Source organism: Choloepus didactylus, chromosome 14, assembly GCF_015220235.1.
Source record: "Choloepus didactylus isolate mChoDid1 chromosome 14, mChoDid1.pri, whole genome shotgun sequence".
Taxonomy (NCBI): Eukaryota; Metazoa; Chordata; class Mammalia; order Pilosa; family Megalonychidae; genus Choloepus; species Choloepus didactylus.
In genome coordinates, this window is record NC_051320.1 from 61,471,813 (window position 1) to 61,485,598 (window position 13,786).

Below are 13,786 nucleotides of genomic sequence, written 5' to 3' on the forward strand. Positions count from 1 at the left end.
CTTTAGATCTTCATATTTTTTTGAAAGCTCTAGTCAAGATTTTCACATGCATTCAAGAGTCAGGAACAATTGTCACAAATATATATTATGGCTAATGCCACATGCCACTATTTTTTGCAGGGCAAAAGTGACTTTTTATTTGCTTTTCAAGTATCTATTCTCCTTGGATCCATTTGATTAACTCCCCATCTCTCCGCCATGATCCCCAAAAGATATCCTCTTTCGTAGCACCATACTTGAAGTTAATATTTTGGATAATTGTCTCTCTTCCCCAGATAACTGGGGTGGGACTCTTGTTTACCTTGCTTCCTGTCTTATTACTAGTGATTAGCATAGCATATAGTCCATAATAGCTAACTGATCAATATTTATTGAAGTAATGTAGAACTTAACCTGTAGTTCTTTGTATTTAAAAATATATCCTTTTTAAAATAATCATGCTTAAATAGTGATCTGGATGATAGGGGTGAGGGAAGATAATTGCAGGCACTATAGCTCTCAAGTGTGGGCCCCCCATCCCAGTGCAAGGCTTCTTTGCATTCAATCCTGAAGGGTTCCACAAGTCAGTTAAGAACTGAAGACTGTACAAATATGTGCAAACTCTGTATTTGGTCTTTATTTGTTCTCATAGCTAGGCAGACGTACTTTTTACTCTATGTGAGAAAACTGAAGTATTTGAAGTAATAAAAACATAACTCAATGGCATAGTAATAAAAATGTTCTTTGAAAGGTTATATATTCAACTGGCAATGGCTTTTTTGGTACATTTTTCAAGAATTTTGGAAATTAATCAACTTGCATTTGATATGAACCATAGTAAAATAATTTCGATTAGTTGATTCCTTCTCTGATAACCATCATATGGGCAGAAAGTTAAAGGCTGTTCACCATAAGATTTACCAAATTAAATAGTATTTTGTGAGTGAGAGAAGTAAACCTTTTGACTTTCTAACACATTCTTCTATGGCATGGTTATCTGTGATGATCTTGAGAAGGATAGCATGGCAACAGTAAGTGTGTTTATATTACATAATGGATCCCCACTTCTACCAATGTGGAAACTTAGGTCCAAATAATTCCCATGCCTTTCTTAAGGTCACATAACTAATTAGTGGCAGATTGTGGGCTGTAAAACTGGGTCTCAGACTTATTTTACAGTTTTCTTTCCACCGTATCACTATTCTTCATGTTTTTCTACTTCTGGGTCATTCAGAATCAAGGCTTGCATTTATCGGAACTTTCCTTTAATGCACAATGCTTTTACCTCAATGATGAAACTTTTTTAATTTTGACTCCAGAGAAAATCTTTCAAGAATAGGAATATGGAAGTCTGCTCCAAATTTGCAAAGCAAAGATGAGTCATTTGACATCTAATGCATTGTTTTCCTAATCGGACATCTTCCATTTTAAATACTGTTGCACATGGGGTATTAAAGTTAACACATCTCATTTCAGATGTCAGATCCCCAGCACCTATACTTCCTGATGGTGTGGTCTTGGATAATTTCTTTAGCTTCTCTGGTGTAATGCTTCCTCATTTATAACATAAAATATTGATTAAAACTGATGTGAAGACTGGTAACGTGAGTTGAACTGCCTATGTAAACTGCCTATGTAAAATGCAGATGTTCTACATTTCTACTTCTCTAGCTTAATTTATAAGAATGGGATGTGTCAAAGAACAGATTTCTCCCATAACCTGATGAGACTATATCCTAATCTATAAATGCTAGAATCAGGGATAGCTAAAACAATACACCTCATGATGGTCCTGATTCCTAAGGGGAATTATCTGGGTGGGTTGGGAGCCAGGTTTCGTCACCACTCTTGTAGTTTGCGGCTTCTTCATGATGGTATGGAACTTTTTGCTTTCCTAAGATCTGAAATAAGTGTGTTAGAATTAGAAGGCCCCTTAGAAACTGTGACCATTCGATTCTTAAACCTCATCCCAATAATTTGTAATTCTCTAAGTGTGGAATGGGGCCCGGAAATCTATATTTTTATTAACCTCCTTGCCCCTGTAGCAGATCAGGTGATTCTAATGACCATCAACCTGATTGTAAGAAGCACTGCTTTAGAAGACGTGGCCTTCTTCAAACACGTGATTTCATTATTTAATTATTCTCCTCCAAAGAGGATGCCCCTCTGGCTCGGAGTTTTCCTGGAGCTCAGCTAAAGTACAACCTCAGTTTTGACCCCCCGAGCATTTTACTCAGAAGGAAATGCACATTTTTTTTTTTTCTTTTTCCTGGCTGCTCTTCGTAATCATACTGTATGCATTCTAGAACAATGGAAACCTTTTTTTGACTGTAAGTATAAATCTCTCATTTTAATGTTATCAGAGACCGTAAAATCTTATATATGGTACCATGTTATTAGCTGACATGATAATGGTGAAGTGTCTGATTTGTCTTATCTGAGATTAATATTAAGTTGACCAAATTTAAGATATCAAGATTGAAGTTAAAATTACAATTGATATTTGGAAGACTAGTTTCATTGCCAGAAAACTAACAAAGGACTTGGGCAGGTGTTCTATTTTATTTTATTTACTTCTTACTCTCCTTCAGAACTGGGGAAAGTAGGTGTCTCTACCTTTAAAAACTGTTATTTACATTTTATCCCAATAAGCCTTGCTGTTTAGAGTAAAAAATCTTTGAGGGCAGTATTTAAAAAAAAAAAAAAAAAAAAACATGGAAATGTTACTCCCTTCTGATCTCCAGTTTGGTGCATTGTACAACAAAGGTAATGGCCAAAACTGTGTTCTTTATTCCAAACTATTTAAGTAGTATGTTAATGGCTATAGTTAAATGAAATTTAGGCAAAGCTGGTAGAACCAGCAAAATATTTAATGCTAGCGTTCTTGAAGCAGAGTGATCAGGAATCAACTACTATAAGCAAGAACAAAACTGTTAAATTGTTGGAAGAACTTGTTGCATTTCTTTTTCGCAGACCATTGATTCCATTGTCATTGGAAATAAAAGAATGTTGAACACTTCAGTTAGTAAAAGCCATTATAAGCTTATTTGTTTGAAAGAATCTACAACATTGTTTTTCTATGACCTGAAGATGTCTAGTGAATCCTGTTTACAAAAATTGTGACTGCCAAACCGGTAATGTAAACTTCAGCCCACTGTTCTGCGTATCATGATTATGTTAGTCTTACTTTGTTTCAAAGCTGCTTTTATTACATTACATAAATCAGGGCACTGCAGTGTTGCTGAGTCACTTGAACTTCTCATTGAGCATCAAATAGTATGGTAGGTAACAACAACTGTAAGCTCAGTTATTACCAACGTAATCTTTTTCAAGTGGGTGATTATGGTGGTAAATTGTTTTTTTTTTTTTTTTGACAGTGACTTTCTCATACTCAGCTGCTCTTAGCTTCGTGTGACTAATGTAAATTTTAAATTCTGCTTCATGGTTTTCAGGGGGGTTAGGTAACCATGTACTGTAAGCCCAGTGTGCTGGTTTGAATGTATTATGTCTCCCAGAAAAAGCCATGTTCTTTGATGCAGTCTTGTGGGGCAGATGCTTTGGTGCTGATTAGATTTGCATGGAGATGCGCCCCACCCAACTGTAGGTGATAACTGATGAGATATTTCCTTGGAGGTGTGTCCCCACCCATTGAGGGTGGGCCTTGATCAGTGGAGCCATATAAATGAGCTGACTAGCAGAGAGAACTCAGTGCAGCTGCAGCTGTGAGTGACATTTTGAAGAGGAGCTACAGCCAAGAGGAACACTTTGGAGAGAGCACAGGAGCTGCAGATGAGAGACAGTTTGAAGACAGCTGTTGAAAGCAGACTCTTGCTCTGGAGAAGCTGAGAGAGGACAAATATCCCAAGTGCAACTGAGAGTGACATTTTTGAGGAACTGCAACCTAGAGAGGAACGTCCTGGGAGAAAGCCATTTTGAAACCAGAACTTGGAGCAGATGCCAGCCACATGCCTTCCCAGCTAACAGAGGTTTTCCGGACGCCATTGGCCATTCTCCAGTGAAGGTACCTTATTGTTGATGCGTTACCTTGGATACTTTGTGGCCTTAAGACTGTAACTGTGTAACCAAATAAACCCCCTTTTATAAAAGCCAATCCATTTCTGGTGTTTTGCATTCTGGCAGCATTAGCAAACTAGAACACCCAGATCTTTGAACTGCATGATGTTTGAACGAAGAGAGCAATGCTTGTCCAGGGAGTATTGGCACCTTATCTAATTTTCACCTTCTTTTTTCCTTTTGGAATCATTTCATCTTATTCCTGCATTGATGCATGTATCTTCCACTTACATGGCATTATATTACACAACTCTGTACCTACTAATATAACTACATCAAACCAATCTCAGGTATTGTCACCAGTATCACTGTAGATCCCAGTTGCATGAGCTACCTCAGAGAAAGTAAATTGTATAGCATGCAATTTCATCTCTTTCCTTTTACTTTAACCCTTAGTATAAATAAGGCTTTTATTTTCCTCTTTAATCAATAAATATTTACTGAGCTCATACTATGGGTAGAGTACTAGATTTGAATGTAAAGTTAATTCAAGAAAAAACGGCATATTCTGGAAAAGTTAAAAGGACTTCTTTGGCGAGAGAAGAAATATTTTCGTAAGTAATATTTCCAAGCAATACATGTTTCCTGAATTTATGAATGATGGCTTTGTGGGATTACATTCCAAAAAGTCCAGTTCAGAAAATAAATGGTAGCAAAGGTTAGAGTGATTGGTCTATAATTTTCTTTTCTTATAGTATCTTTGTCTAGCTATGGTGGTAGGGTGATGTTGGCTTCACAGAATGAGTTTGTTAGCTTTCCTTCCTCTTCAACTTTTTTGATGAGTTTGAGCAGTATTGGTACTAATTTTTCCTTGCATGGTTAGTTGAATTCATATGTGAAGCCATCTGGCCTGGACTTTTTTCTTGGGAGGTTTTTAATGATTGATTCATCTCTTGACTTGTGATTGGTTTGTGAGGTCTTCTAATTCTTCTCGAGTCAATGTAATTTCTTAATATATATTAAAAAAAAAAAAAGTTCTCCAGGCAATTCACTGAAAGTACTTCATACTTTCAGTGTCAGAAGAATATTTTAAAAAACTTGGGCTATATTCCTTTAATTTTCATTATTTGTTTGCTGTTAAGAGGTCTGCTCAGAAAATGTCATCGATTTATTCATAAGCAAGTAAATGAGCATCTAGTTGGTGCCCAGATAAGAACCACAGAGCACTATCTCTACTGAGTTCAGTTCTGTTTAGGCCAAACTACAATGTCCGTCTTGAGTGCACTCACAAAAATAGAAATCCAATACTAACTAGCTCAAGCATAAAACAATAATAGCTTATTGGCTCGAATCATGGGAAAATCCCAGTTTGAATCTGGCTTCAGAATTAATTCTCTGGGGCTGAATGGATGAGCAGTTGTCAATATTGCATACACACTATAAAATAACTTGTAGTTTCTAATAGGTGCAGGTTCCATTAGGGTAAGCACCTTAATATGGTGGTTCAGGTCAATAACAGAGTCCAACGTTAATCAACATCTCTATCCTTCTTCCATACAATGCAAAACTTTAGAATCGGTTAACTACCAAGTTACCTCTTATTTTACCTGATCTTGTTTTATGGTATTTTAGAAATTTGTTGTTGTGTTATATATTCTTTATTTTTCTTGTGTTTATCTTTTTATTTACCTGGCTTCTTTGCTCACTATTGCTTCTTGCATCTCATTCCTTTAATTTCTTCTTCCTGAAATAAATTAGTAGTTCTCTTAGCAATGTTCTCTTAGGAATAAATGTTCAGCCCTTTTTAGCCTGATAAAAGAAATCTTTATTTGGCTCTCACTGTTGAACAATAAACTGGCTATTAAAGTCTATGTTGATGATTAATTTCTCACAGACATTTAAAGATATTATTCCTTATTTTCTGGCTTTTCTCTTATTGGAGAGTCTGTCACATTGCCATTCTTTGTAGGTCATTTGTCTTTTCTTTTTGGTTGCTTTTAAAATCTGCTCTTTGACTTTGTTCTACAATTTCAAAGGATTTGCCTATGTGTGACTTTATTTTTTTTTCTTGATTTATATTTTTCAAATATGATAATTCATTTCATCCAATTCCAGAAAAAAAATTAGTCTTTTTATTTTCAAATTTTTCTTTTCCTCTCTCTCTATTCTTTCTTTTGTAGCTCATATTAGAGGTACTGAACTTTCCATCCAACCTTCCATGTTATCTAAAATATATTTCCCTTTTCTGCAGTCTAATCAGTGGTTGAACTTTCCATTGAGATCTTAATTTAACTGTATTACTATCTAGAATTTCTATTTTGTTCTTTTTCTAATATGTCTATTGTTTAATAATGGTTTGTTTTAATCTTATGGACTTTTCGAGTACTTCTTTTGCATCATTAATTATTAAGTATACTTATTTTTATCATGTATCCACTAATTCTAATCAGTTTTCTCATCTTTAAAAAGATAATTTTGTGGACATCAATGCATGAATATGTGAAATGTCCTTAGAATAGTGCCTGGCATATAGTAATTACTCAGTAGATATTAATTATTACCATTATCATCACCAGCAGATCTTGGCGGCCTAATCCTATTTTATTGTTGGTCAGATGAATGCATGTATTTGTGTATTTCCTAATTTTGGATTGTGATTTGTCTTAAGGGGATCTCATTTATGGAAATCCTGGGTAGTCTGGTTTGGAAACATGTCTTTCCAGAACAGATTTAATATTTGTTTTTGTTAACTGCCCTAGAAATATTACCCAGCATGGGCTAATTTGGATCCCAGTATATCAGAGGTATTTGGGATTCCCTGAGATAGAATAATATAAATTCCAACCCCAAACCCTGATGAATTTTCAGGGCAAATGAATGTATTTTTCTCACCTAAACCTTAAAAATACTTCTGTAGTAACTATTTATATTCCTAAGTATAACCTGTAGAAGGACAGAGGGCCTGGCTTCATGAAGTGGTCTCAGTTCCAACTCCATGAAGTGATCTCAGTTCCAGCTCCCAGGGTACAGAACACAGAGACCAACAGCCTCCCTGCAGGCACTGGCAGCATCAGTCCAGGGGTGACAGCTTTTTTTTTTTTTTGGAGAATGAGTATAAAAAGGGCAGATGTGCATTTTAGAAAGGTCACCATTACATTATAGTCACCTATGATGGGCTGTAGGCCTGGAAGATGTCAATTAAGAGACTAAAGCAATAATCTTGTGTTTTAGTTTCCTAAGCTGCTCAAGCAACTACCAATGCAATGGTTTGGCTTAAACAATGGGAATTTATTTTCTCATGGTTTTGTGGCTGGAAAAATAACCAAATCAAAGCGATGCTGGTGATCCTTGATGATACTTGGTTCCTCTGTCACATCGCAAGGCACATGGCAGTGTCTCCTGGTACCTTGCTTCTCTCCTGGGTTCTGTTGATGTAGCTTCCTGCTTCCTGTGGCTTTCTTTCTCAATGTCTGTATTCTTTCTGCTTATAAAGGACTCCAGTAATAGAATTAAGATCCATCCTGATTGAGCTGTGCCACACACCTTGTCTGAAGTACCGTCATCAAAAGGTCCTACTTACAATGAGTTCACATCTACAGGAATGGATTAGATTTAAGAATGTCTTTCTAGGGTACATACAGTTTCCAACCACCACACCTGGCAAAGGCTAAGAGGCCTGTAGTAGCAGCAAGAGAGGCAAGAGACGGGAGAACAACTAAAGACAGAGTCCTTAAAGCAGGAGAAGTTTCAGGAGTTTTTGAGAGATTTGGGGAATAAGAATGTTGCATAATAAAATGTGGAATATAGAGAGAAGGGACCCTGTAGAACTCTGACATTTGAGAGAGGATCAGGATTAAGAGGATCCAGTCAAGGAGAATGAGAAGGGACCATCAGAATGACAGGAGGGAAACCAAGAGAGAAAGTGATTTAAGTTTCTTTTCTTAAAAATGTAAGGCATTGCTGGTAAATTATGATTTATGCTGACCATCTACTTGGCTAAGCAGGCCTGATTTAGATACTGGAGCAAGTTCAATAACACAAAGATCCATCACTTGAGCTTTAAGTGATTCACATGAAAAACTGACCAGGATGAGAAAGTGAAGGTATCTTTTTAAAAGCTTTTCAGAAATGTATCTGATTGTCATTTTTCCTTTTGCGTGACTCATAATGCTACTTCTAGAATTAAGAAGGCAATAGTCGTAATATGGGATTCTTGGTAGTGGTGTTATTTTCTGTCCTTAGTAGTATATTCTATTGTATGACATGTTATTTTTCTTTTTATCATTTTTTCTTATTGCTAAAAAAAAAAAAAACAATTTTTCTTGTAGTAATCAGTATGTTCAAATGCTGATTGTGGTGATAAATGTACAACTTTATGATGATACCATGAACAACTGATTGTACACTGTGGATAAATGTATGGTATGTGAATATAACTCTATAAAATTGTAGGAAAATATATATATAGGAGTAAAAGTGTTGGAGAAAACATGGTGAGAGGGATGATGCCTCACCAATATGGACTAACTACAATGTGTAAACTCAGAATTGAATCTTAGAACATAGCCTAACGTGGACACAATAATTGTAATAGTCCCTAGATTGTAAGCTCTTATAGCAGTTAACTCTTTCCCTGAATTGTAAGGCCTATCTCTAAACTTTGAGATGCTGATCCCCTAGCGTATGTTGTCACAAACATTGGGACTGGCGGTTTGATGTGCTGAGCCCTCGAGCATGGGACTTGCCCTTATGAAGCTCATTACCACAAAGGAGAGTCTAAAGTTGTATGGAATGGTGCCTAAGAGTCTCCCCCTGAGTACCTCTTTGTTGCTCAGATGTGGCCCTCTCTCTCTCTAACTGAGCCATCTCGACAGGTGAACTCGCTGCCCTCCCCCCTACGTGGGACCCAACTCCCAGGGGTGTAAATCTCCCTGGCAACGCAGAGTATGACTCCCGGGGATGAATGTGGACCCCGCATCGTGGGACTGAGAGTATCTTCTTGACCAAGAGGGGGATGCAAAATGAGACGAAATAGTTTCAGTGGCTGAGAGATTCCAAATGGAGTCGAGAGGTCACTCTGGTGGACATTCTTATGCACTATATAGATAACACCTCTTAGGCTTTAATGTTTTGGAATAGCTAGAAGTAAATACCTGAAACTACCAAACTCCAACCCAGCAGTCTGGACTCCTGAAGACAATTATATAATAACATAGATTACAAGGGGTGACAGTGTGATTGTGAAGACCTTGTGGATCACACCCCCTTTATCTAGTGTATGGATGAATGGAGGAATGGGGATAAAAACTAAAGGACAAATGGGGTGGGATGGGGGGATGATTTGGGTGTTTTTTTTCACTTTTATTTTTTATTCTTGTTCTGGTTCTTTCTGATGTAAGGAAAATGTTCAGAGATAGATTGTGGTGATGAACGCATAACTATGTTATCATACTGTGGACAGTGGATTGTATATCATGGATGATTGTATGGTGTGTGAATGTATTTCAATAAAACTGAATTAAAAAAAAAATGAAGGCAATAGTCTTTTAAGAAGTCACTTGAACAGTATGGGATGGGCTCTGCTACTCAGCAAGCACCTTACTGGATGTCTAGTCCTCATATTTTAATGTTGCTGCTTGAGAATTGATTCATAACTTTTCTGAATATGTGTATTTTAAATGCTATGATCTTTCAACTTGTAAAATGTTCTTAAAAGAAGTTGCTTTATGGAGTAGTGTGTGTATGTGTCTGTAGATCTGGCTTCTTTGCAAAGGAGCTAGACCCTTAGTTTCTTCCAGAAATTTTGAGAGTTGAGATGTTTTGTTTTCTTCTGTTTTCTTTTGGGAAACTGTTCTTCTAGCCATTTGTTTGTATTTTCAGCAGTAGGGAAAGTGATGTTAGTTTTTGCTGTCAACTCCAAAACTGCATAGGAAAAACCCATTATTGAAGTTTACGTCATATATGGATTGATACCTTGAGCTGAATGGAGTGAGCATATAGTAATGTAGAGAAATTTCGGATTTAGGGGTACTGACATATAAAGACAAAATGCCTTAAAGACTGATAAATAACACAAGATAGCAGTTCATTTATTTACAGTGAGAAATATGTCCATCAGATAAACCAAATTCACATTAGCCTTCCCATCATATTTTCTCTCTGTGAGCAAGCTATGTGGGAAAACATATCAGAAGGATGCTTAGCAAGGTTGTGATCAAAATTAGGGGTCTGGTTATATTATGCTAATATTTAATTGTACTAGCTTTCAAGAGTCTGCTTTGTCTATCTTCACAACTGGGATGTACCCACAAGTGCACTGAAGTACCCATGATGGCCCATCAGTTACCTTCTCCTCTTGTTTTTTTTTTTGTGTGTGTGTGTGTGTGCACGTTTTCATTGCTGGTTAGCTCACCTTTTAACTGGCTTTTAAAAAAAATTGTATGCAATGTGTTATACTGTACATTTAAATTTTCATTTATTCATTTTCTGTTTTACCTGTTACAATGCAAGCTCCATGTTCTCTAGAAGAGGGATCAGCAAATATTTCCTGTAAAGGGCTAAATGGTAAATATAAATTATGCCGTCATAGTGCGAAACTTTTATTTACAAAAGCAGGTGGCCTCTCATTGAACGCGGCGCTAGCTTTCGGGTACTGTGTTTTATTTTACGAGGCAGGCCAACGATAAGCAACCATGTCTAAGGGACCTGCGGTTGGCATTGATCTTGGCACCACCTACTCGTGTGTGGGCGTTTTCCAGCATGGAAAAGTGGAGATAATTGCCAACGATCAGGGGAACCGAACAACTCCAAGCTATGTCGCCTTTACTGATACCGAACGTTTGATCGGTGATGCCGCGAAGAACCAAGTTGCAATGAATCCCACCAACACGGTTTTTGATGCCAAGCGTCTGATTGGACGTAGATTTGATGATGCCGTTGTTCAGTCTGATATGAAGCATTGGCCCTTCGTGGTGGTGAATGATGCGGGGAGGCCCAAGGTCCAAGTAGAATACAAGGGAGAGACCAAGAGTTTTTATCCAGAGGAGGTATCCTCTATGGTTCTGACGAAAATGAAGGAAATTGCAGAAGCCTACCTTGGGAAGACTGTTACCAATGCTGTTGTCACAGTACCAGCTTATTTCAATGACTCTCAACGTCAGGCCACCAAAGATGCTGGTACCATTGCTGGCCTCAACGTACTCAGAATCATCAATGAGCCAACTGCTGCTGCTATTGCTTATGGCTTAGATAAAAAGGTTGGTGCTGAAAGAAATGTGCTGATCTTTGACTTAGGAGGTGGCACTTTCGATGTGTCAATCCTCACTATTGAAGATGGAATCTTTGAGGTCAAATCGACAGCTGGAGACACCCACTTAGGTGGAGAAGACTTTGACAACCGAATGGTGAACCATTTTATTGCTGAGTTCAAGCGCAAGCATAAGAAGGACATCAGTGAGAACAAGAGAGCTGTCCGCCGTCTCCGTACTGCTTGTGAACGAGCTAAGCGCACTCTCTCTTCCAGCACCCAGGCCAGTATTGAGATTGATTCTCTCTATGAAGGAATCGACTTCTATACCTCCATTACCCGTGCCCGGTTTGAAGAACTGAATGCTGACCTGTTCCGTGGCACTTTGGACCCTGTGGAGAAAGCCCTCAGGGATGCCAAGCTGGACAAGTCACAGATCCATGATATTGTCCTGGTGGGTGGTTCTACTCGTATCCCCAAGATTCAAAAACTCCTCCAGGACTTCTTCAATGGAAAAGAACTGAACAAAAGCATCAACCCTGATGAGGCTGTTGCTTATGGTGCAGCTGTCCAGGCAGCCATCCTGTCTGGAGACAAATCTGAAAATGTTCAAGATTTGCTGCTCTTAGATGTCACTCCTCTTTCCCTTGGTATTGAAACTGCTGGTGGAGTCATGACTGTCCTCATTAAGCGCAATACCACAATTCCCACCAAGCAGACACAGACCTTCACTACCTACTCTGACAACCAGCCGGGTGTGCTCATTCAGGTTTATGAAGGTGAGCGTGCTATGACCAAGGATAACAACTTGCTTGGCAAGTTTGAACTCACTGGGATACCTCCTGCCCCCCGTGGTGTTCCTCAGATCGAAGTCACTTTTGACATTGATGCCAATGGCATCCTCAACGTTTCTGCTGTGGATAAGAGCACAGGAAAAGAGAACAAGATCACCATCACTAATGACAAGGGTCGTTTGAGCAAAGAAGACATTGAGCGCATGGTCCAGGAAGCTGAGAAGTACAAAGCTGAAGATGAGAAGCAGAGGGACAAGGTATCCTCCAAGAATTCACTTGAATCCTATGCATTTAACATGAAAGCAACAGTTGAAGATGAGAAACTTCAAGGCAAGATCAATGATGAGGACAAGCAGAAGATTCTTGACAAATGCAATGAAATCATCAACTGGCTGGATAAGAATCAGACTGCAGAAAAGGAAGAATTTGAGCATCAGCAGAAGGAGCTAGAGAAAGTCTGCAACCCCATCATTACTAAGCTGTACCAGAGTGCAGGAGGCATGCCGGGAGGGATGCCAGGAGGAATGCCTGGGGGCTTCCCTGGTGGTGGAGCACCTCCTTCTGGCGGTGCCTCTTCTGGACCCACTATTGAAGAGGTTGATTAAATCCATCAGCATACATACCTTAGCATTGTTCCACGGTAAAAAATTGAAGGACCCTAAATTTGTAGCACATTCTGTGGCAGTTCAGCTGCTATTCAAAATTCCTGGGCATTCTCAATACTTGACTATGGAATATGTGCACAGGGAAAGGACATAACATTGCACTTTATATTAGCACTGTATTGTAAGTGGAAATGCAATGTCTTAAATAAAGCTATTTAAAATTGGCATCATAAAAAAAAAAAAAAAAAAAAAAAAAAAAAAGCAGGTGGCAGACCAGATTTTACCAACTCTTACTCTAGAACAGTGTCTGGCACACATAATAGGAATTACAAATAATGTGCATGGGATTAATAAAATGCGTCAGACTATTATTGTTTTACCACCATCACCAACAACAACAACTACATGTATCCAGGACTTATTAAGTATCTGGCACTTTGCCAAGTGATCTATGTGTGTTTTCACTTTTAATTTATTATACCAATCCTACAAAATCTATCAGTTAAGATTTTTTTCTGTCTCAAGTGACCAAAATCCCCAAATAACTTTGGCTTTTGTAGGAAAGGCTATCTTGATAACTTGATGTATATGGAATTAAAGATAAACAAAGTAAACAATCCAAGGCTTGTATGGCAGTTCCACAATTATGAGGCATCCAGATGCATTCTGTTTTTTTGCTCCATTGTCTTCAACAATGTATTTCCCTCTCAAGGGACAGAATGGCTGCTTGCACTCCAGCCCTCACATCTGATTCCAGCCAGCATGAAGGAGAAGAGAGTAAAGTTCTCCTTTGTTCTCTTTGGAAAATTCTTAAAATTGCATGCACCTTTTCTGCTTATGTCCATTAGCCAGAACTTACCACACCTGGCCACAGATAACTCCAGTGGAGGCTGGGTAATGTTGCCTTTATTTCAGACAACATGTACCCAGTTGAAAGTTAGGGATACATGTTTAGGGGCAGGTAATAGGAGATAATTAACAGTTTCTGCCACATTTGGAAGATTGTTATCCCCATTTTTTGGAAGAGAAGACACAAGCTTAAAGAGGTTAAAGTAAGTTATTTGCCCAAGGTGAAAAATTGAAGGAGCATGGATTCTAAACTGTGAACTAGCCTGGCCTCTCTGGATTCTAAGAGTCTTCCTGTTTTG

The 13,786-nt window shown here is 38.2% G+C and overlaps 2 protein-coding genes across 4 annotated transcripts in view; both read left to right on the forward strand.

Annotated features, from left to right (window-relative positions):
* ZFPM2 (zinc finger protein, FOG family member 2) overlaps positions 1-13,786 on the forward strand; it is a 491,022-nt gene that overhangs the window by 163,716 nt on the left and 313,520 nt on the right. The gene's annotated exons all lie outside the window — the stretch shown is intronic.
* LOC119509017 (heat shock cognate 71 kDa protein) lies at positions 10,625-12,841 on the forward strand. Its single transcript, XM_037802805.1, has one exon. The coding sequence runs from the start codon at positions 10,686-10,688 to the stop codon at positions 12,636-12,638; it is 1,953 nt and encodes a 650-aa protein (XP_037658733.1). The 5' UTR covers positions 10,625-10,685; the 3' UTR covers positions 12,639-12,841.

What these genes read in the sequence shown, in the direction of transcription:
- LOC119509017 (XM_037802805.1), top strand. Translation starts at nt 10,686, where the DNA reads ATGTCTAAGGGACCTGCGGTTGGCATTGATCTTGGCACCACCTACTCG.